This window comes from Eurosta solidaginis, chromosome 2 (genome assembly GCF_040869045.1).
Source record: "Eurosta solidaginis isolate ZX-2024a chromosome 2, ASM4086904v1, whole genome shotgun sequence".
NCBI lineage: Eukaryota > Metazoa > Arthropoda > Insecta > Diptera > Tephritidae > Eurosta > Eurosta solidaginis.
In genome coordinates this window covers 203009564-203037337 of record NC_090320.1, presented here as the reverse complement: position 1 = coordinate 203037337, position 27774 = coordinate 203009564, and the positions used below count along the sequence as shown (strand labels likewise).

Sequence of the window (27774 nt, the reverse complement as noted above, 5' to 3'; positions counted from 1 at the left end):
ATTGTTACCAGTTTCTATCTAAGTGTTGTGGAAAAGTAATCGATTACTTACCAAAATGTTGTCATAGAAACGTTATCGTTTTGTTATCAAAAATATATTTATTATCCAAAAGTTATTGATTTCTTATCGGAGTTGGTTATCGCCATGTTATCGATTTGTTAATGGCGACTCATCATTAATTTTGTCATCGAAAAGTTATCGATTTCGTTATCAAAAACGTATTTGTTATCCAAAAGTTTTTGATTTCTTATCGGAGTTTGTTATCGATTTGTTAGTGGCGACTCATCATACATTTTGTCATGGAAAAGTTATCGATTTCGTTATCAAAAATGTATTTGTTATCCCAAAGTTGTTGATTTATTATCGCAGTATGTTATCGCCATGTTATCAATTTGTTAACGGCGATAAGAAGCACACGACAATAACAAGCCGCTAAGTCGATGATAATTATTGTTTATCGATAATAAGTCGTTAATAAGACCTTATGGGTTGTTACCAATATGAAGGCTCTAAGCTAAGCTCTTCTCAAAAAGCCCGAAACTATTTGTTTCTGTTAAAGCTACCTCGGTACTCATGTACATTTTTGTTTATTTTAATAGCTATTTTCCTCGCATGTATTTGAAATGAAGCAATTTATTTTTAAAAAGTTTTTAAGTTTTTCATTTTATTTATTAGTTTTGTGTAAAAATATTGTTTATTGCCTAGAAATTCCATTTACAATAAATTGATGTATTCGATATTTGTGTTTCGTTTTATATTTTTGTTTAACATACAAATATACAGTTAATTAGATGGCTACTACACATACATATGTATTACATATTATTTTTGTTCAATTCGCTTATAATTTACATGCTAATATTACAATTAAAAAACAAGAAGCTTTAAGCTTTTGTAAACTTCATGATATAATGGCAAATGGCAGATTTTCGTTACAATTTTTTTTGCTTATTGGTTTTTTTTTTTTTTTATATAACCATTAATATTAACACTTGGGCAAGTACTTTACGATTACATAATGATATAATCATTAGAAACTAAAATTTGACCAAAAAGTTAGAAAAAAAAACATTCTATGGCTGTTACAATAATCTCTCAGGTTTTTAAGGAATTCATAGCAATTTTATGTTGTACATTTTTTGTGTATTTTTTTTTTTGGAAGTTTTATACTTAAAAAAATTGTGTTTTAATTGTTTCTTTGCCAATTTGTGTTTTGCTTAGTTAAATAAAGTTACTAAAAAAGTTAATTTTTAATTTATAAATGGCAAAAAAAGGGGGCAAGGAAATCAAATTATAAAAAATAACGGTGGCTTATGAATTTTTCATACAAACTGTACATCTAGAAACTCGTTGCAGCAAATTTCCCGCTTTTAGTGTTTGCATTGCGGGACGTTGGAACTGTTCGTGGTTCTCAACTGTGACTAACCAAAAGCTGGTCATTGTTTCATAGAAATGGCAGTGGCCCTTTGCGCCGTTGCATTCTATGAATGGTGTGGCGCGGAAGTCTTCCAAGCATGAACCAGGCGATGCTAACGCTTGACCACCACCGCCATTACCCACGGCAGTGTGCTGAAAAAAAAAGGAGAAATATAAGATGAAATTGTTTTTAAGATTGTTGTATTTATTGTTGAGCCTTAAATTTATTAACAACAACTTATGTCTACTTTTCTTCGAAAAGTGGTCCATTTTTATGGTACGAGACGGAGAGGAAACAAGGATTTTAGAGGACTGCAGAGGAATAGAGATATGCTGGGTGAGAGCGATAGGAAGGAAGAAATGTGCATGGACAGAATAAGTGAAAGACAGTAAAGGCGACACGGGAGCCAAATTCTAGAGCAAAGGTAGTGATAGAAGTGTACGAGAAGAGGAAAGGGATAAGAAGTGAGCAAAAGGTACTCCTTATATTATATTTAAAGCTATGCAGACGAAGCAATTTTATAATTTAATTTTAAAAATTTAAACAACGTGACATCAGGACGGAAAAGGCGACCGCTGTTTCGATTATACCTTGTAAATTTCTTCAAAGCCTTTTCTCCCGGGAGTGGGAGTCGAACCCGCACTCCTACGATAGTTGAAATGGTTACAAACGCAGCTACGTCATGCCTTAGTTGTTGTAAAGTTTTTCCCAATTGCCTTATTTTGCATATTTTAATCTTTTACACATTGAGTACTTCGTACTACGGTTTTCCGCCGTACCAAAAAGCATAGCTTTAACACATAATTGTATACGAAGTATGCAATGTGTAAGAGATTAAAATATGCAAAAGAAGGCAATTGGGAAAAACTTTACAACAACTAAGGCTTGAATGCGTTTGTAACCATTTCAACTATCGTAGGAGTGCGGGTTCGACTCCCACTCCCGGGAGAAAAGGCTTTGAAGAGATTTACAAGGTAGAATCGAAACAGCTGTCGCCTTGTCCGTCCTGATGTCACGTTGTTTAAATTTTTCCCAAATTATTAAATAAAATTAATTTTTATTTTCTTAAGCGAACAGCATCGATGTTAGTTGTGTGCGAAGCTTCGAAAATTCTAAAGAGAAACCAGTTATAGTGTCGTGAGAAGCACCCATGCTACCTAATTGTTCTAGCGATAAAGACACTACCCGAAGATTTTGCGGAATGTTATCGATGTTTATGTGTTTGGCGGACTGGTACTTTCTGGTAGCAAGCACTATTGTGTTATAAGCCCAACCATCTCGGGAACGATTTAATATGACAATAAACTTTCGAGGTCATCCACAACGTGGACAAGATAAATGTCAACCTTGTTGTACATACACATCAACGCATTATGCTACCGACTGTCTAACCCAAAAATACTGGGACTGACGTTCCATCAGGAACTACATTTTCGCTAGCATTCATCCGAAATTGTACCTAAAATACAGAGTTGTAACAAAATACTAAAATCTCTTGCCAGCAGCACTTGGTGTAAACATAAAGAAACGTTCATTACCACATACAAAGCAATTGTCTGGCCGCTGGCATGTTGCGCGTCCCCAATATAGTCACCGATTCTAAAGAATACACATTGGAAGAAACTACAGGCCTGTCAAAACACCGCAATCAGACTGCTACGGATTGTCTTCGTATGTCCCCAGAGCAGCATTTACACAGTGGAGCGGGAGTACTCCCCATAAGGGAGCAAAATGAAATGCTTAACAAACAGTTTTTGTTGAATTCCCAGAAACCTGGACATTTCAACAGGCATCTGATTGAAGAGGCCCCGCCTCTCAAGGACTTAAGAAATTTATCTCCACAAGAATTATGAAGAAATACTGCACCTGAGTACTCTGTCGTATGTAGAAGAAAAGCACAAAGAGCGATATCCACAAAGAGACGTTAGACCTCTATGCCAGAAATTGTCTGGCGAACCCCGTTCTTAAAGATAAATACCCTGAACTCGCAGCTCTAACTTCGATCTGCATACTGTAATAGGTTAAACTCTTACCTACCCAGAATCAAACTCGACATACATACATAATGTATGTCCTGCTTGTAACGTGTCCCTAAATGACACCAACCACCGTTTCTATTGCAATATGGAACCAACGGCTCTAACACCCTTTTCTCTTTGGTTCACTCCTTAGGAAACTGCAAGTTTCCTCGAACTCCCTTTAGAGGATATTGGTGACAGTTTGTGAGTGGTCTCACCTATTGAATGGGGTAAGACACTGCAACAACAACAGCAAAATGTGGAACTCTTACGACGGGCATACCTGTTGCGGGTATGTTCGAAGCCCCCTAAATAGCCGGGGGTTAGGTCGACATCAACCGTAGTATACGGGAGCGTTATTGCCTACCACACATAAGATCCTGGTGATTTGGTAAGCACTTCGAATGCATTTCTGCCATGAAAAGCTTCTCAGTAAAAATTCATTTGCTTGCAAATGCTATTCGGAATAAAACATGTGGGCCTCGCTCCGTCAATTGTTAGGAAAATTTAAGAACTAGCGCGACTCAAATTTGAAGACCAGCTCGGCCTAAATGTTCTTGGAGGTATATCAGGGTTTGTATTTATTTTTTTCATCAGTTCGGCAATTTTTCTAACATGTTTATACTTAATTGCAAACGTTTCAATAAGCTACTTCGTGTTTTAATACTATTCGGTTTAACTAAAAAAAATCTCGAAATAGAAAACCAAGACGTTTAAACCTGCTGTTGAAAATCTTAAAATTTTGTGGAACATATGAAGTGTTATGATGTGTTTTGTAACATAGTTGTTCAGTGGGTAGGCCACGCAAATCTAAACCACTACACTTCGACTCGAAAACTGCCGATGGACGAGAGATTTAAAAGTGGGTTTCTTCTTAACCCAAAGCTTTAATTGGAAAAACAGGGGACCTTCACTGAGAACGAGATACAGGGTTAAATGGCAGGACTTGTTAAGTAGCGGCCGAAGCCGCCTGGCCGCTTAAGTGTCAATTAACCATGATAGTGAAAGAAGGTTGTCCAAACCGACCTAACATCTGACATGGACTTTATTACAATTGTTGACTGCCAGGTACAGAAAATAAGGTACCCTTCGAGACAGCAATAGGTGGAGGGCCTAATTACGGATAGGGCCATTACAGTCTTCACATACAATTCAAAAATGAAAAAAGGAATTGGAGCTGCGCTTAACATGAAGACTTTCTGACCTTTGTAATGCCTTCTAGGAAGAGGTCTATGCCCCACAAAGAGCAGCGTCGGTTGGGCGGCCAGGAAAGGTCCCGTAATAGACAGCTCCTTCGAGGTTACTTTCTCGAAGAAAATCGAGAAATACACTATTAGAGACTAGTTACGGGCATCATAAAAAACCACTGTGCTAATGCACCGATGCTCCGGCGATGGCGAATACCAACAAGCACTCTTATCAGAATGAGGGGGAAGGCTTCTTATCACTTTCTCTGCCGCTACCCATAACTGGAAAACAGACCCAGTTTTTCAACAATCTGGCAGAAGTAAAGAAGATGATCTTGAGCTCATATTTCAGTTCATGTAGAAAAGCAAGTGGTTTGTTAAATACTAATTAGAAAGTATTTGATTTGGCGAAAGTGCCTCCCACACCGCACTCTGCATCGGATTTCAAAACGTGTCCTAGTATCTTTTCCTTTGTAGCTATAATCTACTTCTGCCTCGTTATCTTTCAGCTTCCCTTCCTCTATTCGTTTTCTTCTAAATCTCTTCATCTCATTTTCGGGTTGTCTGTTTTCGTCCTTTCTCTCCCTTTCTCTCGCTTTTCGTTTACCTGCTCTAGATTCCTCCCTTTTCTTTTCAACTTCCTTTTCTTCTGCTTGTCTCTCTCTTTTCCTTGAATTTTTACTTCCTCCCTGTTTTTCCACGTCATCATCACTTTCTTTTCGTCACATCTCGCTAGCACGTCAGTCCATCCCTAAGCTATGCTCATATACCTCATTTTCTATAAACAATGTCCTTTTCCTTTAAAAGGTTTTCCTTTTACTTTTCTTTTCTTTTCTTTTTTCTTGTCTTTTTTTTCTTTTCTTTTCTTTTCTTTTCTTTTATTTTCTTTTCTTTTCTTTTCTTTTCTTTTATTTTCTCTTCTTTTCTCTTTCTTTAATGTATTTCAAATAAATAAAGCAAATATTCAACAATTACAAAACTTACCATCACAAAGCTGTAGCCTATCCACAGGCTCTCCCATCCATACGGGCAATCGGGGATGGTGAGCGACTGACTGTGTACGGCAATCACGTTCGCCGGCGCTTCGCAGACCACACAACGTGAAATGTATTTGCTGATTTCTTGATTGTTTATAGGCATCATTGGTATTGGGGCAGATGTCGATAGCCAAAAGGTCTTATCGTTTCTTGAAGCATAATTACATACGTTATTCTGACCACACGACATCACTGGCAGTGTTGAAAAGCGACGCACACAAGAACCTGCTGAACCGAGATCTTGATTGTGTGCATAATCATTACCGTCTACATACAGCATAGAGTAGCCACTCCATAATTCAATTTGACCGAGAGGACATTGTGGTACTTCTTCAGATTGGCTGTGTTTTACCAAGAGTATACCTGTGAGATAATCCTGAGCAGCTGTACACGCCGCACCGGCATCACCTTGTGGACCAGGTAAACCCGGAGCACCATCACGGCCGGATGGGCCAGGTAAGCCTTGATCACCTTTTGGACCGGGTCGTCCTATTTGACCAACCATACCGGTCAAACCCATATCACCTTTTTCGCCGCGCTCCCCTTGTAAGCCGATAAGTCCACGTGGTCCTGGTGGACCGCGATCGCCTTTCTCTCCATCGCGTCCTGGATGTCCTGGTTCACCTTTGGGACCTGGAGGTGGTACTAAGCCAGGTTCACCCTTTTGACCAGGTGCACCAGGTATGCCATCGCGTCCGTCACGACCTTTTGGTCCGGTTGAACCCTTATCACCAGGTGCTCCGATTGGTCCAGGTACTCCATCCAAACCTGGGAAACCACGATCCCCTTTCATTCCATTTAAGCCTGGCATTCCTTGAGGACCCCGTAAGCCCTGCTCTCCCTTTTCGCCCTTTTGTCCTTCAAAACCAGCCAAACCACGTTCACCTTTTGGGCCTGGGAAACCCATATCGCCTTTGAGACCAGGCGCACCAGGCAAGCCATCAACACCATCTCTACCGGGCATACCCATAGGACCGCGTTCACCTTTTGGTCCAGATGGACCGATGGGACCGGGCAAACCAACTAAACCAGGCATACCAGCAAGACCAGGCAATCCTTTTTCTCCCTTAGGACCAGCGAGACCAGGCGCACCTAGTAAAAAGATTTGTTGCTTAATAATACATTTTTTTCAAGTGATAATATTAAATTACCTTCGCGTCCGTTCTTTCCAGATCTACCAGGCAGACCTTTTTCACCTTTAATTGCCGGTCCTGGTAAACCAGGCTCACCAACGGGTCCTTGATCTCCCTTAAGACCAGGTGCTCCATTCAAACCAGGCATGCCTAGTGGGCCTGTCAGTCCACGTTCTCCCTTTTGTCCATTTAATCCTGGTAAACCTTGATTACCCTTGGGACCCATTGGGCCAGGTAAGCCAACAACGCCGAATTCTCCCATTTCACCTTTGTCGCCTTTAATGGTTATTGGCTGCGCATCACGTCCATTTTGACCAGGGAAACCACGTTCGCCCTTTGGTCCGGGGGCACCATTCAAACCGGGGAATCCAGCTTCACCTTTATCACCCTTAACTCCTTGCAATCCTTGATAACCAGCTGCTCCTTTGTCACCTTTAGCGCCAGTGTAGCCAATTGGACCAGGAGCACCTACCTCTCCTGGTCTTCCGTCCATACCGGGTGCTCCAGGTGCACCGGGTAAGCCCATATCACCTTTATCACCTTTTTCTCCATTCAAGCCAGGTAATCCAGCATTTCCTTTAGGTCCTGGCAAGCCATCACGTCCATCAATACCATCACGACCACGATCACCTTTATCACCCTTTGCGCCAGGATTTCCGTGTATCGACATACCGGGGAAACCTTTCTCGCCAGGTAAACCGGGCGTGCCTGGAATACCTTCAGGGCCGCGTAAACCAGACAAACCAGGCTCACCCTTTTGTCCCTTTTCAGCAGCGTCACCAGGTAGACCTTGTGGTCCGTCAAAACCTGGCAAACCTTGAGCACCCTTTTCTCCATCCGAGCCAGGACGTCCATCAATACCGGGAGGACCTTGCGGGCCCATATCACCTTTCACACCCATTGGACCAGGTACACCTGGAGGCCCTCTAGGGCCCGTTAAGCCGTCATTTCCAGTTAGACCAATTTCACCTTTTTCACCCTTAGTACCTAATATGAAAAAAAATTGTAATCATTTTATAGTTGACATACCATATCAAAATACTTACCAGGAATGCCAGCAGGTCCAGGCGAGCCACGTTTTCCAGGAGGACCAGTTGCACCGGGGAAGCCTTTAGGTCCGTCATTACCAGGCGCTCCGCGTTCGCCTTTGGATCCAGGCATACCAACCCAACCAGGATTGCCAGGTTCACCCTTAGCTCCGTCACGTCCTTGAACACCATCAACACCAGGTTTACCAGGTGGACCAGGTGGTCCAGGGGGTCCAAGAGGACCAGTGTCACCCTTAGGTCCTACGGGACCTGTCAAACCAGTTGGACCAGCTAAACCAGCATCACCTTTATCACCAGGGTATCCAACTGCGCCATCGCTTCCAGGTGGTCCATATGCTCCAGTAGCACCGCGATCACCCTTAGGTCCGGGAATACCATCACGACCTTGCGGACCAGGTGGACCCGCCACCGATATACCTTGCTCACCCTTTTGGCCGCGTTCACCATTTCTGCCAGGAGGTCCTCTTAACCCATCTTTACCAGGGTTTCCAGGAGCACCCATAGCGCCAGGATTACCTTTTTCGCCACGTGGACCAGCTAAGCCGCGTGGGCCCACAGGACCTACTGGACCTTGTGGACCCATTTCACCCTTTGGACCCGTTCTTCCTTGATCACCCTTTTCACCCATTGGTCCCATTGGTCCTGGCATGCCAGGTATGCCTCGATCCCCCTTGTTTCCTTTAGCCGGTACAGTCAACATAGCCGCATCACAGGTTCCAGGATCACCCTTTTGACCAGGATATCCGGCGGTGCCTTTATCGCCTTTGATTCCATCACGACCTGGGCGGCCTGGTTCACCTTTAATGCTTAGCCCGGGGAGACCATCATGTCCATCGCGTCCTGGATTACCAGGTATACCATCGGTACCGGGTTGGCCGGCAAAACCTTTATCACCTTTAGCACCCATTTCTCCTTTACCGCCACTTATACCAGGATAACCAGCTTCTCCACGGTCACCCTTCAAACCAGCTGGTCCAGGGAAGCCTCTATCGCCTTTCTCACCTTTTTCACCCTTGACAAGACTTAAGTCAACAATTGCATCTTTACCAGGAGGACCTTCTGGACCAGGCAAACCATCTCTGCCATCTTCACCTTTTTCGCCAGGTGGCCCGTCCATACCAGCAATACCATCAGCTCCACGTTCTCCAGTTGCGCCCATAGCTCCAGGTGGGCCACGTACACCTGGTGTACCAGGAATACCGTCTAAGCCTCTGTCACCCTTATCACCCTTCAAACCAGGTGGACACATTGAACATTTACCACCAGCATCACCTTTTGCACCCATATCTCCTTTTTGTCCGGGTATACCGGGACGACCTTGATCACCCTTTTGACCAGGTACACCCACACGACCAGGAGATCCAGGACGTCCATATTTAGAATCACCTGGAGCACCAGCATTACCCTTAAAACCACGTTCACCCTTTTGACCTTTCTGTCCAGGAATGCTGTAAGATAAACAATATTATTAGCAAGTATTAGGTAATCATATCCATTTTCAGCATACCCAGGAATACCATCGTCACCTTTAGGTCCCATTTCACCAATTCCAGGATATCCAGCTTCACCTTTTTGACCTTCAGGTCCTGGGGGTCCAGTATGTCCCATCGGTCCAATGGGTCCGATTGGTCCTGTACGACCGGCATTACCCTTTTCACCTTTCTCACCAGGAGGACCTTCAACACCGGGCCGACCAGGTAAGCCCGGACCACCTTTAGGACCTGAAATACCTTGTGGACCTGGGGGACCATCTACACCGTCTAATCCTTTAGGACCGGGTGCACCAGTATAACCGCGTGGACCTTTGGGACCAGGTGCACCAGGAGAGCCGCGACCCCCACCAGGTGGACCTGGTGGTCCAAGCAAACCACGTTGACCAGGTTGTCCAGGAATACCTGGTTCACCCTTTTGACCAGATTTACCAGGCAAACCATTTAAACCAGTTTCACCGCGATCACCTTTCTGGCCAGGCGGGCCAGGTGGACCGAAGTTACCTTGACGACCCTAAAAAAACAATAATTCCAAGTTTTTGAATATAATAAGAACATGCATTAAATCACAATAAACTTACTCTATCACCAGGACCACCGGGTAAACCTTTTTCGCCTTTAAGCCCATCACGTCCAGTCTCACCAGGATAACCCATGTCACCTTTCGCTCCGGGCAAACCTGGTTCACCTTTATCGCCTCTTTCACCTTTTTCGCCGATAATGCTCTTTTCTCCAGTTGATGGTTTTACTGAAGCTGGTTCACCTTTTTCACCCTTTTCACCTTTCTTTCCAGGCTGTGGTGGAGCAAAACATGGTGCACCTTTGTCACCTTTTAAACCGCGATCGCCACGTGGACCAGGGGGACCATATGGGCCAGTATCACCACGATCACCTTTGGGACCTTGTGGACCTTCGGGCCCTGGATTGCCTGAGCGTCCAGCAAAACCAGGTTCACCTTTTTCACCCTTAGCATAATCACCATTTTCTTTAGCAGGTTCACCTTTCTCACCCTTAATACCAGGTTGACCTGGATAACCACGCGGACCCGCCATACCGCTTAGTCCTTGCAAGCCGGGAATTCCATCCTGACCATCACAACCATCCTTACCGGGTGAACCGGGAGAGCCAGGATTACCAGAAATACCCTGAACACCAGGTGAACCAGGAATACCAGGAAAACCATTTATACCACGTTCACCTTTATAGCCGCGTGGACCTAAAGGACCGGGATCACCTTTTTGTCCTTTATCGCCGGGTGGACCTTCGGGTCCTGGATAGCCAGGCATGCCTTTCGGTCCGGGTGGACCAGCCTCACCAGGGAAACCGCGATTACCTTTCTCAGCAAAACATTTCGGTATACAACCAACTGTGCCTGATGTGCAATTTCTAGGGGGTCCCTGTCGATTTGTGGTAACTGTTTCGAGAATTGCATAACTATCGTCGATTGGTGTTCGTGGTGGTGTTGATTCGTCTCTGTAATGATTGGGTGGATTATATATTGCACCCGTGTCGGTATTTTTCCAAAATTGCTATATAAAAGAGAATTAAATAAGTGGTCTCTTAGTTGAATAGAGAAATTCGTCCTACCGCATTCGCTCCAAATAATGCTCCTGCTATCGTAGCGGCAAATATTAGTCTGAAAGAGCGAGAAAGAAATTGGTATTAGTACTCGTAAATAAGTTGGAAGAACTAACGAATATAGAAATTTACGTGCACATTGCCTAATAATCTTAAGCGACAAAAAGGGTTGCATCAAAATAAATAGGAAAAGGAAAACGATGTTACCTATTCGTTTTTCCACCCATACCAAGGCTTGGAACGAAACGGAAAAGTTATGGAAAATATAATTGCCTGACTTTTAAGACTTTACCTGGGCTATTAATTTTTTGAACCCCTCCAACTCCCCAGCGCGAGATATCTGTGGAATAAGTTACTGCTAGCAAGTTGCTAACTTACCAACTGCTTTAACTTGTAGAACTTTATCTCTCAAGGACACTTAGACGATCAGGCTATCCTCGTTAATGTTGAAGCATTGGAGCGCCTAAAGGGGGGAATAGGAGGGAGAGGGGGTTCGTAATGGGATATACTCGTTACTGTTTCTCGCGCGAATTTTCCTTTTCATCGTTCCTTCAATCGCCATAGCTATAAACACCATCTTGCTCAAAACAGTCCAAAAATCTAAGTGTTTTCACATAAGGAAAGCTGATTACTTCCCCAAAAACTCTGTTACAGTGACTATTTAGCTGTAAACGAGGGAAGTGAACCATTTACGTGTTTAACACTTTCCAGTTCAGTGGGATAGTGTGGTCAGAAAGGGTCCTACGCTCGTGTAAATACTCTTTAAAACTGCCGTGGCGACTCAATAACTGTGTGAGATTGTGAATAATTCGCCATAATTATAGAAAGGTCCAGCACCCTTTCTTCTATTCCTATCAGCATTTTTGCTGCATAACTTTTTTCCGTGGCTGTGTTAAAAGCATTTGCTTTGATATCCGGTTGACAGCTGTTTGGAGTGCAACTACTGATGTTCAAAGTCCAAATTCAATATTTGACAAGACTTTGGCTGTCCAGAGTCTATTGTATGCGCTTACTAATAGTATGCTCGAGAATCTTTCCTAGCGAACACTACATACAAAGTGACATCAATGGGGATGGATGGTCTTACCAAGTTTCAGAAAAAGGACCAGTCTTTGACGTTTCCATGAGCGGGAGACGCCGTCTTAGATACAGGCGTTGAAGAGAACCGTATATACTGATGTGCTATATATTATCACTGATTGGGGGATATATTTAGCGGGAACTGAAAATTTAGTACCAGTTACGCTGTTTTCTGTATCGGGTACCTTCTGGTCCGTAATTTGTGGGATTTCCATACCTTCGAGGTCCTCGCCTTGGTTGGATAAGTAATCTTAAGTGGCAACAAGTAAGGAAGGTTAAGTTCGGGTGTAACCGAACATTACATACTCAGTTGAGAGCTATGGTGACAACATAAGGGAAAATAACCATGTAGGAAAATGAACTGGGGGTAATCCTGGAATGTGTTTGTATGACATGTGTATCAAATGAAAGGTATTAAAGAGTATTTTATGAGGGAGTGGGCCATAGTTCTATAGGTGGACGCCATTTAGGGTTATAGCCATAAAGGTGGACCAGGGATGACCCTAGAATTTGTTTGTATGATATGGGTATCAAATGAAAGGGGTTAATGAACATTTTAAAAGGGAGTGGGCCTTAGTTCTATAGGTGGACGCCTTTTCGAGATATCCCCATAAAGATAGAATGTGTTTGTACGATATGGGTATCAAATTAAAGGTATTAATGAGGGTTTTAAAAGGGAGTGGTGAACGCCGTTTCGAGATATCGCCATAAAGGTGGACCAGGGGTGACTCTAGTATGTGTTTGTAGGATATGGGTATCAAATTAAAGGTATTAATGAGGGTTTTAAAACGGGGTGGTGGTAGTTGTATAGGTGGTCGCCTTTTCGAGATTTCGGCATAAAGGTGGACCAGGGGTGACTCTAGAATGCGTTTGTACGATATGGGTATCAAATTAAAGGTATTAATGAGTATTTTAAAAGGGCGTGGGGCTTAGTTCTATAGGTGGACGCCTTTTCGAGATATCGCCATAAAGGTGGCCCATGGGTGACTCTAGAATGTGTTATACGATATGGGTATCAAATTAAAGGTATTAATGAGGGTTTTAAAAGGGAGTGGTGAACGCCGTTCCGAGATATCGCCATAAACGTGGACCAGGGGTGACCCTAGAATTTGTTTGTACGATATGGGTATCAAATGAAAGGGGTTAATGGGCATTTTAAAAGGGAGTGGGCCTTAGTTCTATAGGTGGACGACTTTTCGAGATATCGCCATAAAGGTGGACCAGGGGTTACTCTAGAATGCGTTTGTACAATATGGGTATCAAACGAAAGGTGTTAATGAGTATTTCAAAAGGGCGTGGGGCTTAGTTCTATAGGTGGACGCCTTTTCGAGATATCGCCATAAAGGTGGACCAGGAGTGATTCTAGAATGTGTTTGTACGATATCGGTATCAAATTAAAGGTATTAATGTGGGTTTTAAAAGGGAGTGGTGGTAGTTGTATAGGTGGTCGCCTTTTCTAGATATCGCCATAAAGGTGGACCAGGGGTGACCCTAGAATTTGTTTGTACGATATGGGTATCAAATGAAAGGGGTTAATGAGCATTTTAAAAGGGAGTGGACCTTAGTTCTATAGGTGGACGCCTTTTCGAAATATCGCCATAAAGGTGGACCAGGGGTGACTCTAGAATGCGTTTGTACAATATGGGTATCAAACGAAAGGTGTTAATGATTATTTCAAAAGGGCGTGGGGCTTAGATTTTAGTGGACGCCTTTTCGATATATCGCCATAAAGGTGGACCAGGGGTGACTCTAGAATGTGTTTGTACGATATGGGTATCAAATTAAAGGTACTAATGAGGCTTTTAAAAGGGAGTGGTGGTAGTTGTGTATGTGAAGGCGTTTTCCAGATATCGACCAAAATGTGGACCAGGGTGACCCAGAACATCATCTGTTGGATACCGCTAATTTATTTATATATATAATACCACGAACAGTATTCCTGCCAAGATTTCAAGGGTTTTTTATTTCGCCCTGCAGAACTCCAGAACTTTTTCATTTCATTCTACTTAATAAGGTAGGTGTCACACCCATTTTACAAAGTTTTTTTCTAAAGTTATATTTTGCGTCAAAAAACCAATCCAAATACCATGTTTCATCCCTTTTTTCGTATTTGATATAGAATTATAGCATTTTTTTCGTTTTTGGTAATTTTCGATATCGAAAAGGTGGGCGTGGTCATAGTCGGATTTCGGCCATTTTTTATACCAATACAAAGTGAGTTCAGATAAGTACGTGAACTGAGTTTAGTTAAAGATATATTAATTTTTGCTCAAGTTATCGTGTTAACGGCCGAGCGGAAGGACAGACGGTCGACTGTGTATAAAAACTGGGCGTGGCTTCAACCGATTTCGCCCTTTTTCACACAAATAAGTTATTGTCCCAGAATGTAAGCCCCTACCAAATTTCACAAGGATTGGTAAATTTTTATTCGACTTATGGCATTAAAAGTATCCTAGACAAATTAAATGAAAAAGGGCGGAGCCACGCCCATTTTGAAATTTTCTTTTATTTTTGCATTTTGTTGCACCATATCATTACTGGAGTTGAATGTTGACATAATTTACTTATATACTGTAAAGATATTAAATTTTTTGTTAAAATTTGACTTAAAAAAAAATTTTTTTTTTAAAAGTGGGCGTGGTCGTTCTCCGATTTTGCTAATTTTTATTAAACATACATATAGTAATAGGAGTAACGTTCCTGCCAAATTTCATCATTTTAAAAGTGGGTGGTGCCACGCCCATTGTCCAAAATTTTACTAATTTTCTATTCAGCGTCATCAGTTCAACTCATTTACCAAGTTTCATCGCTTTATCCGCCTTTGGTAGTGAATTATCACACTTTTCCGGTTTTTCGAAATTTTCGATATCGAAAAAGTGGGCATGGTTATAGTCCGATATTGTTCATTTTAAATAGCGATCTGAGATGAGTGCTCCGGAACCTACATACCAAATTTCATCAAGATACCTCAAAATTTACTCAAGTTATCGTGTTAACGGACAGACGGACGGACGGACGGACGGACACGGCTCAATCAAATTTTTTTTCGATCCTGATGATTTTGATATATGGAAGTATATATCTATCTCGATTCCTTTATACCTGTACAACCAACCGTTATCCAATCAAAGTTAATATACTCTGTGAGCTCTGCTCAACTGGGTATAAAAATAGGTAGGTACTTTGTGTGAGGATGCAAAGCTTCACGTTTTTTGTGGTCTGCATGTAAAAACTATCACTAGGAATGACGTATTTCTAATATATATGACGTAAACGTAACTATTTGATGGAATTTTGAAGCTTCTAGCCGTAAAAAAGGGGCAAAAAAATACAGTTTATATGGGGTATATAATATATGTACCACCGATCTCAATGATTTTTTCAGACATCAATATATGCTATACACGTAAGCATTTGGTGAAATTTGAAGCTCATAGCTGTTAAAATGGGGCTAAAATTGCGAAGATATATATAGTATATATATACTATATATACCACCGATCTGTATGATTTTTTCAGACAACAATATATGCTATATACGTAAGCATTCGTTGAAATTTGAAGCCTCTAGCTCTTAAAATAGGGCAGTAATTACGAAAAGTTTCTTATCTGAACAATCGGTTGTGGTGGATATATACTATATATACGACCGATCTCATCAATATTTTCAGGCAACAATATGTGCAATATACGAAAGTATTTTGTGAAGTTTGAAGCTTCAATCTGTTAAATTGAGGAAGATATGACAAAAAACCTCTTTTTCTGAAAAATCGGTTGTATGGAGGATATATGCTATAGTGGTCCGATCCGACCGGTTCCGACAAATGTCTAATCGGACACCCAAATACACCCGCTCACCAAATTTTATCAAGATATCTCAAAAATTGAGGGACTAGTTTGCATACAAACAGACGGACAGACGGACATGGCTAAATCAACTCAGCTCTTCAACCTGATTATTTCGGTATACTTAATGGTGGGTCTATCTATTTTCCTTTAAGGACTTACAATTTTGGTTTCGTGACGAAATTAATATACCATTTCATTTTCATGAAAGGTATAAAAATACAAAATTATTGTTTTCCCACTGATTGTTTGCCACCCAAGCATAGCCCAGGTTAGGTTAGGTTGAACTGGCTGGTCCGTGAGGACCACACATAGACTAAATGAGTCCATAGTGTTACCAGAAGTTTGATCAACGACCAAAGTGAAAAGCCCTATCCGAGACCAGGACATATATTATAGAATAACTCCGTCCTCTTGACAAATACTAGAAGCTTATTGCGACCTATACTACTTGCTGCTTCTAGATCTGATAGCTGTATCTCTTCTAATAGCTGGAGTCTTAGCCTTGCGAGCGCAGGGAAACGACACAAAATGTGCCCGACAGTTTTTTCTTCCAACCCACATTGCCTACATCTGTTATCACTAACAAGGTCTAATTTAAAAGCATGTCATGCCAGAAGGCAGTGTCCAGTCACAATATCCATCATTAGCCTATAGTCCCCTCTCTTCAATGATAAGAGTAACTCTGTTAGACAAACTTTGTGTGACGGGCCCATGATCCTCGCACTTTGCAGCCCCACGCGCTTAATTCCACACCTTTCATGCGTGGTCGATCATGTGCAGCTCTCGTCTTGCGCAGGCAGGGAATTAGACAGTATGTCCATCAAATATTTGATGACGCTATTCTACTATGGCCATATGTTTTGCGCTCAAGCTGCGCCGAGATACTGAGTCTCGTTGCAGTAGTTAACAAAATTGTGAAGTATAGTATTCGGACGAATATGAGAACAGGGCAACGGACTTGCTATGGAACAATAGGGTTGACTGCGAAGTCTCAAGCTGAACAAATCTGCGGTGAGGGTACTTACGACTGTCATCACAGGTCATTGTGCTATTGCACTCAATGCTCCGACGGTGGCGAATACCAACAAGCTCCCTCTGCAGAAGCTGTCAGGATGAGGTGTCGATCTACCACTTTCTCTGCCGATGTCAGGCGCTTCAAAGAAGAAGGCTCAGATTTCGGGGTCACGCTTCTTCGACAGCCTGACAGAGTTTGGGAAGACGGACGTATCGCTTCCTCTTGGGTCCATCAAGGAAAGCAAGTGGTTCGTTGAGGACCACTAGGAGGTAATGGGGCTAAACGAATTTGCCGCCACCCTGTACTTACTGAGGGCACTCACAATAGACAAAAATGTCTCCGAGTGGAAGGGTAACACCTACGCACGCCGTATTAACCTAACCTAACCTAAGAAAATGGTCATAAAACGGTTATTAAATAAAGTGAAGAAAACTCATCTTTTTTATACATTTTGTATTATTTCACGAAAAAATCTTGAAACGATTAAACAATTTCTACGCCGTTTAAGCCCAAAATTGTCCTCTTTTCAAAGAAAAGTAAAACAGTTTTCTTTATTGAGAACACTTTTTATAAATTTTTAATGTTGCTTTGCCAGGAACTCGAACCCAGAAGCAGAATATAAAATCAGGCTTGCTTAGGCCTTATAATAAAAAGCTGCCTGGATTCAAAGTCGCTTATTCATATAATACCCATTTTATCCCAAAACTTCATTTAGCAGATGTCGGTTGTAGTACAGCTAATGATGATAATTCGGGTAAAGCCTCGGGTACTCGGGTATCGGGTCAGTAGGGTACCGTGCTTTTTGTACTGTGATTGATCACAGTGCGGAAAGGAAAACGGTAGGCTCAACCGAAAGAAAAAGCTAAGCGGCATTTTAGTATATTCATCCGTTCATCCATCTGTACTAATAGTCATCCTCGCGTGTGTTTTTGCAATAATCATAATGAAATTTGCGATACTCTGATCACGAGTAATGTTCCCACCAATAAGGGGCGTAATCGGAACATCTTCAAGTAACGAGTTTCACCAACAAAAATATTTGTGTGTAAACAGCGACTAACAATACATTCCAAAAGCTTGGAAACAGTAGATAGGATTGAAATTAAGAACCGAAGTCATAGAAGCCATATAGATCTGCGAAAGGATTCTTAGCAATGGCGAAATCAACACACGGAAGTTTTATAATAAAAGGAAGACTTCAAATTTAGATTACCATTGGCAACATCCTCATATGAGAGAACAAGCGACCCAAAACCCGACGAAATATTTGCCTCAGATGGTTCAAATTAGAAACCAGGTCAGATTCAAGAATATTGTGATCGAAGTTTGATTTGAAGAATTAGTGAAAACAAATTTGTTATAAGTTTTTTCTATCAAGAGTGAAGCCAGTTTTCCTTATGGCTAACAACCGCTTATCCCACTTTTTGATATGTACATATATACGCCAATATAGGCCTAAACTTATTAAAAATGGGATAATGGCTCCTAACTTAAAATTTTTTGTATCCTTAGAGCCATTTTATTAATAACTTAGGTGTAAATTATGTATAACGCAACGAGCCCCGTGGGAATTAAAATTCGTATTGTTTGTATATGAGCATTGTTGTTGTTGTTGATGTTGTTGTAGACCTTGGTGAGTGTTATCGATGTTGATGGTCCTTTGCCGGATGCAGATCCGGCACGTTCGGGTACCAAGCACGACCATCTCAGGAACGATTTGGTATATGACCACATGCGACCTTCTAAGCCATACGGCCCTCCCACCCCCTAGATTCAAGAGGAGTTCGGGGTCGCCAGAGCCTCGGCTGTTAATGAAACAGGATTCGTCACGGATAGGTGAGGTTGACAATTGGGTTGAAGAAGATATATTTTGCGCTGGCAACACCTTGAATATATTTGCTATTTTAGACGCCTCTTACTATAGGCATACCTACCGAGGGCATTCATTCTCTTCAGTGAGTGACATTAAACCTGAGTGCCTGTGTGAAATTGTCGGCAGTAGTTTGTAGTGGTGAATGTGAGTGACTTCGACATAAAGTGTCACGGCGTCATACATAATCTTCGATTCTTCTCACCACTAATTAGGTAAATATGCATTTTTTTCCTAACACTCGTACTTAAGAGTACACTCTCCTAATTTTTATACTCAGCGTGCTTTGCACACAGAGGTTATTAACTTTGATTGGATAACGGTTGGTTGCACAGGTATAAAGGAATCGAGATAGATATAAACTTCCATATATCAAAATCATCAGTATCGAAAAAAAATTCGATTGAGCCATGTCTGTCCGTCCGTCCGTCTGTCTGTTAACACGATAACTTGAGTAAATTTTGAGGTATCTTGATGAAATTTGGTACGTAGGTTCCTGAGCACTCATCTCATATCGCTATTTAAAATGAACGATATCGGACTATAACCACGCTCACTTTTTCGATATCGAAAATTTCGAAAAACCGGAAAAGTGCTATAATTCATTATCAAAGACGGATAAAGCGATGAAGCTTGGTAGGTGGGTTAACCTTATGACGCAGCATAGAAAATTAGTAAAATTTTGGACAATGGACGTGGCACCGCCCACTTTTAAAAGAAGGTAATTTAAAAGTTTTGCAAGCTCTAGTTTGGTAGTCGTTGAAGATATCATGATGACATTTAGCAGGAAATTTACTGCTATTACTATATATGCGCTAAATAAAAATTAGCTAAATCGGATACAGAACACGCCCACTTTTTAAAAAAAAAATATTTTTAAAGTCAAATTTTAACAAAAAATTGAATATCTTTACAGTATATAAGTAAATTATGTCAACATTCAACTCCAGTAATGATATGGTGCAACAAAATACAAAAATAAAAGAAAGTTTCAAAATGGGCGTGGCTCCGCCATTTTTCATTTAATTTGTCTAGAATGCTTTTAATGCCATAAGTTGAACAAAAATTTACCAATTCTTGTGAAATTTGGTAAGGGCATAGCTTCTATTACGATAACTGTTTTCTGTGATAATGGGTAAATCGGTTGAAGCCACGCCCAGTTTTTATACACAGTCTACCGTCCGTCCATCCCCTCGGCCGTTAACACGACAACTTGAGCAAAAATCGATATATATCTATCCAAACTTAGTTCACGTACTTATCTAAACTCACTTTATCTTGGCATAAAAAATGGCCGAAATCCGACTAAGACCACGCCCAATTTTTCGGTATCGACAATTACGAAAAAGAAAAAATGTCATAATTCTATACCAAATACGAAAAAAGGGATGAAACATGGTAATTGGATTGGTTTATTGATACAAACTATAATTTTAAGAGACAACTTTGTAAAATGACACCTACCATATTAAGTATAAGAAAATGAAAAAGTTCTGCAGGGTGAAATCAAAAGCCCTTGGGATCTTGGCAGGAATGCTGTTCGAGGTATTACATACATAAATAAATTAGCGGTACCCGACAGATGATGTTCTGGGTCACCCTGTTCCACATTTTGGTCGATATCTTGAAAACGCCTTCACATATATAACTAAGGGCCACTGCCTTTTAAAACCCTCATTAATACCTTTAATTTGATATCCATATCGTACAAACACATTATAGAATCACCCCTCGCCCACCTTTATGGCGATATATCGAAAAGGCGTCCACTTATAGAACTAAGGCCCACTTTCGTTTAAATAATCATTAACACGTTTCATTTGATTCCCATATCGTACAAACACATTCTAGAGTCAGCCCTGGTCCACCTTTACGGCGATATCTCGAAAAGGCGTCCACCTATAGAACTAAGGCCCACTACCTTTTAAAATACTCATTCCAGGGTTACCCTAGGTTCATTTTCCTACATACTGATTTCCCCTTATTTTGTCTCCAAAGCTCTCAGCTGAGTATGTAATGTTCAGTTACACCCGATCTTAGCCTTCCTTACTTGTTATATGTAGAAATGGCGAGCAAAAGTATTTATCTGTATATGTAAGTATGTATGTAATATTTTATAAAATCTCTGTGTGTGTCAAATTATAATCACATGGATACTTCTGCTTATTTGCAAGATCTTTGACAAAGAGGAAAAATGTTAAAAAATCATAAGAGAATGCTTTTAAAGAGAAATGCAAAATTTTAGAGAATCACGCAAATTTTCTCCGTGCAAGCAGAGTATTAAATGTTTTGTGAGTGCAATTGTTTAAGAAAAATATTTTATTATATATAATATATATTGTCTTGAAAGCGCATTTGAAGATTCAGTCCTGATGATGACTTCAGAGTGAAGTCGAAATATTGACAAATAATTAAAATAAAACAAATCAAATTAAAAAAATTAAAAGTGTTTTATTTAATCCGGCCTTGAGTTCAAAAATATAAAATAACTGTTTATACTGACGGCCAAAAAAGAAAATAAATCATATAATATATATTGTAATATTATAATAAAAAATGTGATTAAGAAAGCCCTAAAGAAAATAATTTCACTTCCTTCCTTAATTGGCGCTTAACCGTTTAAACGCTTATGGCCATCAAACAAAGCGCGTCATTCGCTTCTTGGCTGTGTCAACTGGCGCCAATTGGTAATGCCAAGGGGATTTAAATTGTTTTTTCACCTGGTTCTTCAAGGGGATCCGAGGCCGCCCTCTTTCTCTGTTTCCATAGGCGGGTTCCGATAAAAAATACTTTCTTAGCCGGACCATCATCTTTCGTTCGTATAACAAGGACTTGCCAGCATACCTGCTGGGTTTTAATTCGCTGAACTATGTTGATGTCTGCGTAAAGCTCGTACAGCTCATCAATAAATCTCCTTTGATACTCGTCGAAGAATTTTCTCTCGAACACTCCTTAAAGCACCTCATCTGATGGTATCACTTTTCATTTGCCTGCCTCATCCAAAGTAGCATTTATTAGCAAGAGTGATTATTCGCTGAATTCCAAAGCTGATGTTGTTGTTTGTGTTAATGCTGGTTCTCAAATAAAGGAAGTCTTTTACTATTTCGAAGTTATTGATGCCAACAGTGACGAGGTTGCCAAAGAGGAAATGCGCTAACTCTTTGCTTGTTGCCTTCGTTTTTTTCTCATTCACCATCAAACCCATCTTTTCTGCTTCTTTTTCCAGTTTGAAGTAAGTATCAAATTAAAGAAATCCCGCGATAGGGGTCAACTTGCCGTGAGCAACTTAATGTGGCAAAAAAATTGTTTTTAAACTCATGTGGATTCATTGTTCATACGTCCTCTTGGTCTAAACAGAAGAGTTGCCTGTTACTCAGCAGCCTGAACACGACATCTTGAAGCAGATGAAATTCCACTCGTAAGCTTTTCATGACAGAAATACACATCGAGTGCTTGCTTAGGGGCGATCCCGCTTAAAATTAAAACTTGCTACTACTGAACAGAGAAACTTATTTTCGAATGTATTAATGTTCTTGAATTGAACGTTGAATGTCCACGTTGTACGCTGGCATACCAACACCAGAGTACTGTGGCCCCCGGCCTTTGGATATGTTCCATAAAAGGAAGAAATAAGGAACAATCTTACATAAAATATATGGTAAAGCCAGGTTCCAATTCTATATTTGACCGCACATATTTGAAACAAAATCTGAAATAGGGGTTATTTAAACCTTTTTTTGGTTTAGGGCGTTTTCGAAACGGCAGCCGAGATATTCCACTCAGCAGTCGATGAAAATCCCGCGAAAAAAGAATTGACGAACACCACCTCTTCGGGGATTTTAAAGCCGCCTTCAACAGCACGAAAAGGAGCTGTCCATATGCCGCTATGTCTGAAATGGGAAGGACGTCTCCGAGCCGTTCGAAAATGAATGATGTTTCAAACAGGGTGCTGGCTAAAATTATATAAAATGGCGCTATACTTAACCGCTAACTGGAACAATATTCTATAAAAGCGGGCAGTTACTGGCGTATCTTGACGGCATTGATATTGTTGGCTTAAACACCCGCGCCGTAAGTTCTGCTTACTCAAAAAAAAGCGGAAAGGATGGGTTTGATGGTAAATGAAGACAAAAAGAAGTTCCTGCTGTCATCAAGCAAAGAGCCAGCGCATTTGCACCTTGGCGATCACGTCACTGTCGGCAGCAATAATTACGAGATAGTAAAAGATTTCGTTTATTTGGGAACCAGCATCAACACAAACAGCAACAACAGTTCTGAAATATAGCGAAGAATCACTCTTGTCAATAAATACTGAGACTAGCTGGGCAATGAAAAGTAAAGTCCTTTTCGAAATCATGTTCTACAAGTCACTTATCTTACCCGTCCTGCTATACGTTGCAGAAGCATGGACCATGACAACACGAGATGAAGTGGCTCTTGGAGGGTTCGAGAGAAAAGTTCTTCGAAATATTTAAGCGTGGGTGACGGCGAGTACCTCAGAAAATTTAATGATGAGCTGTACGAGCTTTATGCAGACATCAACATAGTCCAGCGAATCAAAACGCATCTGCTACGCTGGCTGACCTATGTTTGCGAAGGAGAGATGATGCTACCGGCAGAAAGTATTTTTTATCGGAGTCCGCCTATGGAAGCGACCCCCAGGGGGTTAAGGAGCTTAGAATAAACCCGCCGCATGCATGCCTGTCGTAAGAGGTGACCAAAATACCTAATTGATTCAAGGGATTGTGTAGCGCAACCTTTTCAAGGGGTTGCCAACGCAACATATAGCTGCTCCAACCCACTTGTCAACTTTACATACCCGTGGCGAATCGTGTTTCTTTAACATCCGAGGCTCTGGCGATCACAAGTTCCTCATGGACATAGGGTGTGGGAGGGCGGTATTGTCTTGAAAGTTTCATGTGGTCATACTAAAACGTTCCCGAGATTTTGTCAATACATTTCATTTGGTACCAATATCATTAAAACACAATCCGGGCACCCCTAGTCAATAACAATGGCCGACATTTTTATATCTGGAAATGAGCGTTTGGTGCGCTGAATCTGTGTCGAAAAGTAATATACTATTTTCGGTTTAGGTCTTTTTTCAAATTTTATCGCCCTGTGTTATTTACTGTAAGCAACTTTCAGTTGACATTGACATTGTACAAATCAATCGAAGATTACCCGGGCCCATATTGTGGAACTCAAGACCCCAGTGTTCTAGGAAAAGTTACATTCTGGTAGGTACAGAGATGAAAGTTGCCCTGAATTTTATGCATTTGTTTCTAAGTGATGGGCTTAAAAAAATTCAGAAAGACGGACAGGCAGGCTTATATTCTCTTAACTATTGATTTAGATTCTGTGGGTATAGTAGTGATCCTCCCCCCTTCTATACATTTTTCTTAAATATATCCAACCACAAACATCGGCCTTTTAACAGTGCGGTACTGAGGCGCGCGTACCCGTCTTCTTGCCTCGTCACTCTCTCACTTACCCAATCGGCAAAAAAGAAATTCGTGCCGGAAATGAGTATCATGCTTGAACAGCGACAAAAGAGATACTGCTGAAAAGAGCTGCCACCAAATCTCATCATATATGCGTATATCAATTTACACATACGCTAATATCTTCATAGCGACTTGACCCATTTGGACTCAATTTCTCACCTAAATCCCTCTTACTAAGCTGTTGCTGTTTTTACTCTATTTTATAAGGGTTTCGCAATTATTATTATTTTTTTTAATTTAATGTTTTATGTCAATATATACCCATATTGAAATGAAATGTATTTTTTGTCGTACTTGAACAGAAATATATTTTTAAATGGGGTTTCCACCTAACCGTATTATATTTATCATTTTGGCTGCTATTTTTGAAAACGATCTGACCCATTTCGATGAACTTTTGTATTTAGATTGTAAGCTGTATTCTCAACTCTTTTACTTCGGCGTTGCTACTTGGGATATTTTTAAAGGGTACCCACGTTCCTGAATTAAAAAAAATGGAAATATTTTTAGATAGGGTTGCCACCTTACTTTTTTACATGTACTTCATTATCGTGGAATTATAGAGCTATTTTATTAAATTCAACAATAAGTATGTAATTTGTTTCCTGCATAATTATGTGGGGTGATAGCATGCTCCGCCTACCAAAGGTTCTGGGTTCAAGTACCGTGTAAAGCAGCAAAACTTATAAACACTTTTCTAAATGGGGTCGCCTTTCGGCAGTGTGTTTGGCAAAAACTGCGAGCGTATTTCTGCCATGAAAATCTTCTCAGTGAAAATTCAGCTACAGTTCGGAGTACCGCCCCACAAATTTTAAGTAAAAAATAAAAAAAGCATGACACAAATTGGAAAGGAATCACGGCTTAAATCTCCTCGGCGGTATACAGTACCAAGTATTTGTAATATTTTTTTTTAAGTCAGGTGTGCATAACTCCTTGGTGAACTAATTCGTTCTCCCACCGGTATAAAAGGTACATCCATCAAATCGAAAAATTCGAATAACTCGAGACCACTTTTCAATTTATCGAAATCGATCAAAAAATTGATCAAATATTTATGAAAAAATTACATACATCTTTTGTGTATCACTTGGACTTGACACATAGACAAAACCATTCACAATTTCGGAGATATAACGCACCTTAACACATATATCGCAACTGGGCTTCTGTATAATCCAACATAAGTGAAATTCTTACAAAAAACGTAGGACTCTAATCTTTAAGATGGTTTTCCCTATTTGTGCCAAAACTTGTGTATTTTGGAATTTTTAAAAATTATTTTTCGCTGTTTGAATTCATATTTCTCTACTTCCTTTTTAGAAGAAGAAAAAAATTTAAGTAATCACTGTTTAGATTTAAAAATTTTCAAACGTGAATGGAAATTGAAAAAAAAAAAAATTATAAAAATATTACACTTACCGCTTCAAACGGGGCTCCATTTCGCCCAATTATATGTACACGCACTCCTTTCACTTTTCGCCAACTCTATTTTTCCTCGCACTAAACAGTCAACTGCCTTAAAAGGAATATAAAAAAACGCCATACAAATTATAAAAAAATTATATTATATATATTTTATATTGATTTACGTAGAAAAATTAAAAAAAAAAATTAGTTTACAATTTATTACGCAAACACACACACAAATTTATTAAATTTTCTAATATTTGTTTTAGGTTTTAAAATAAAAAAAATAAAAATTCACACATTTTAAATTTTCAGTATTCTTTTTTAGTTAATAATAATTTTGTACATTACTTTTTATTTGTTGCTCACTTTTCTGTACGCCCAATTGTATAAAAGTATATTTAATTAAAAAATAATCATTTAAAAGTTCACGTATTTTTCGTAATTTGCTTTATTATTATTTTTTAATTTTTGTAAATTTTTTGCTTGATTTTCTTCTCATGTCTTTTAACTACATAACGAACGATATTGAAAATGAATGAAACTATTCGAAAATAAATAAGGCAAATATTTGTATGCCTTTTTTCAAACCCCATCAACCCTAACGCGTTGTGCGGGTACGACGGGCTTCCTAAAGCGATCTAACACTATGGATCGACTGGAGCGGACTAAATGCTTAACTCGTCGACGCAGCTAAACGAGCATAAATCCTGCAAAACGTAGCAAAATACCACACAGATGCAGCAAACACATTGTATAATATATGTTCGTATGTACAACAACAAAAAATATATAGTGGCAATGGTGCGCCGCACACAAAACTAGAAGCAGCCACTTACTCTAGAAGGCACCACTCGACTAATTATAGTATAAGTTCCAGCCAACGGCAAACGTCCATCAATGGTCTGCCAACCAAGTTACACTCTTCTATAATGTAATATAGTGTATGCATGCTATACGCATATACTGTACGTGTACATGAAAACATGGAATAGAGAGAGTGTTTGTATATGTGTGTGAGGCACAGCTCACATGGTTTGCTGGAGGAGATGGATAATAGAGGCATCAATTGCGCCACCGGCTAAATGATAAGCTTTTACATATATATATTGACTAACAATGCTTGTATTTATGTGTGAGTAATCGGCAAGATCTATATATGTGTATGTGTACGATCATGCTCGGCCAGGCAACCGAACATATTTGTTTGCTCTGATCTTGCGACATGCCACCCATTCATGTTGATGATACCAACATATCCGCCGTGTGCGAATATGTTAATAAGTTCATATGTGCTCCTACAAATGTGTATGTGTGTGTGTAGCGATAAAGCTCATACATGGTACTTACAAACATATGTATGTATGTGCCAAATAAATCATGACTGATCGCATTAAATTTCGCGCCATACCCTGTTCCTAGGTAAGAACATAAGAATTATTATACTTTTACCTTTTAGGTTTGGTCTCAAAGCCTTGCTAGAATTTGAACTCTAGACGCGATTTTGTTAGCCTTTAATAGATGGTATAACTGTGAAATAGGTAAGTGTTTATTCATGACCGCCGTTGCATAGAGGGTAGAGTTAATCCATAACCACGAGGGCCAATCAGCAGCAGCGCAACCAGTACATTGCGGTCTCTAATTTTCGAGAATTCGCTTTTGGGAAGCGATCCTCAATAATGATTTAAAACAGCTGCGATTATTCTCAAAGGAAACATCAGATTTAATACCCTTTTACGAAGATCAGGCAGACAATTTTAGACTTTCTAAAAACTAACCTTCACCGCTCCTCGTCAGTAACAGCAGATATACATAGTAAGTGCGAGCTAATGGAAGAAACGGTGGAGCGCATTCAGTGTGTGTGTTCTGCGCTCGCGAGGTCAAGGCTCCATCTACGAGGTCTGACAGAGTTGCCAGATCTCGAAGCAGCAATCAGAGCAGGTCTTAGCAAGCTTCTAGTATTTGCAAGACGACGGGGTAATTCTATGACATATGTCCTGGAATGTAATTGGGGTTTTTCCGTTTGGTAGTCAAACAAATTCTGATAACACTATGACACATTCAGTCTATGTGAGATCTTTATTGACCGGCCAGTTTAACTTTACCTAACCTAACCTTCAGCGCTGCTCCTTCCGCA

General features: G+C 40.3%; 1 protein-coding gene across 2 annotated transcripts; it reads right to left on the bottom strand.

The window, feature by feature from the left end:
* Positions 1-632: 632 nt before the first annotated feature.
* Col4a1 (Collagen type IV alpha 1) lies at positions 633-26312 on the bottom strand. Of its 2 annotated transcripts, none has more exons than XM_067766939.1 (9): positions 25989-26312; positions 25650-25746; positions 10919-10967; positions 9913-10860; positions 9349-9845; positions 7839-9289; positions 6811-7779; positions 5607-6751; positions 633-1569 (listed from the first exon to the last, which is right to left on the bottom strand). In XM_067766939.1, exons 2-9 carry the CDS (start codon positions 25667-25669, stop codon positions 1312-1314), a joined length of 5337 nt encoding a protein of 1778 aa, XP_067623040.1. In that variant the 5' UTR covers positions 25670-25746; positions 25989-26312; the 3' UTR covers positions 633-1311. The 2 variants fall into 2 exon arrangements, with proteins under 2 accessions (XP_067623040.1, XP_067623041.1); XM_067766940.1 differs by having other exon boundaries at positions 26007-26312.
* Positions 26313-27774: the final 1462 nt, after the last annotated feature.

Excerpts from the sequence above, each read along its gene's own strand:
- Col4a1 (XM_067766939.1), bottom strand. The coding sequence starts at position 25,669 with ATGGAGCCCCGTTTGAAGCG. Across the intron at positions 10,968-25,649 it reads ATGGAGCCCCGTTTGAAGCG|ACTAATATTTGCCGCTACGA; the intron begins GTAAGTGTAATA and ends TCGCTCTTTCAG. Across the intron at positions 10,861-10,918 it reads CATTATTTGGAGCGAATGCG|CAATTTTGGAAAAATACCGA; the intron begins GTAGGACGAATT and ends TCTTTTATATAG.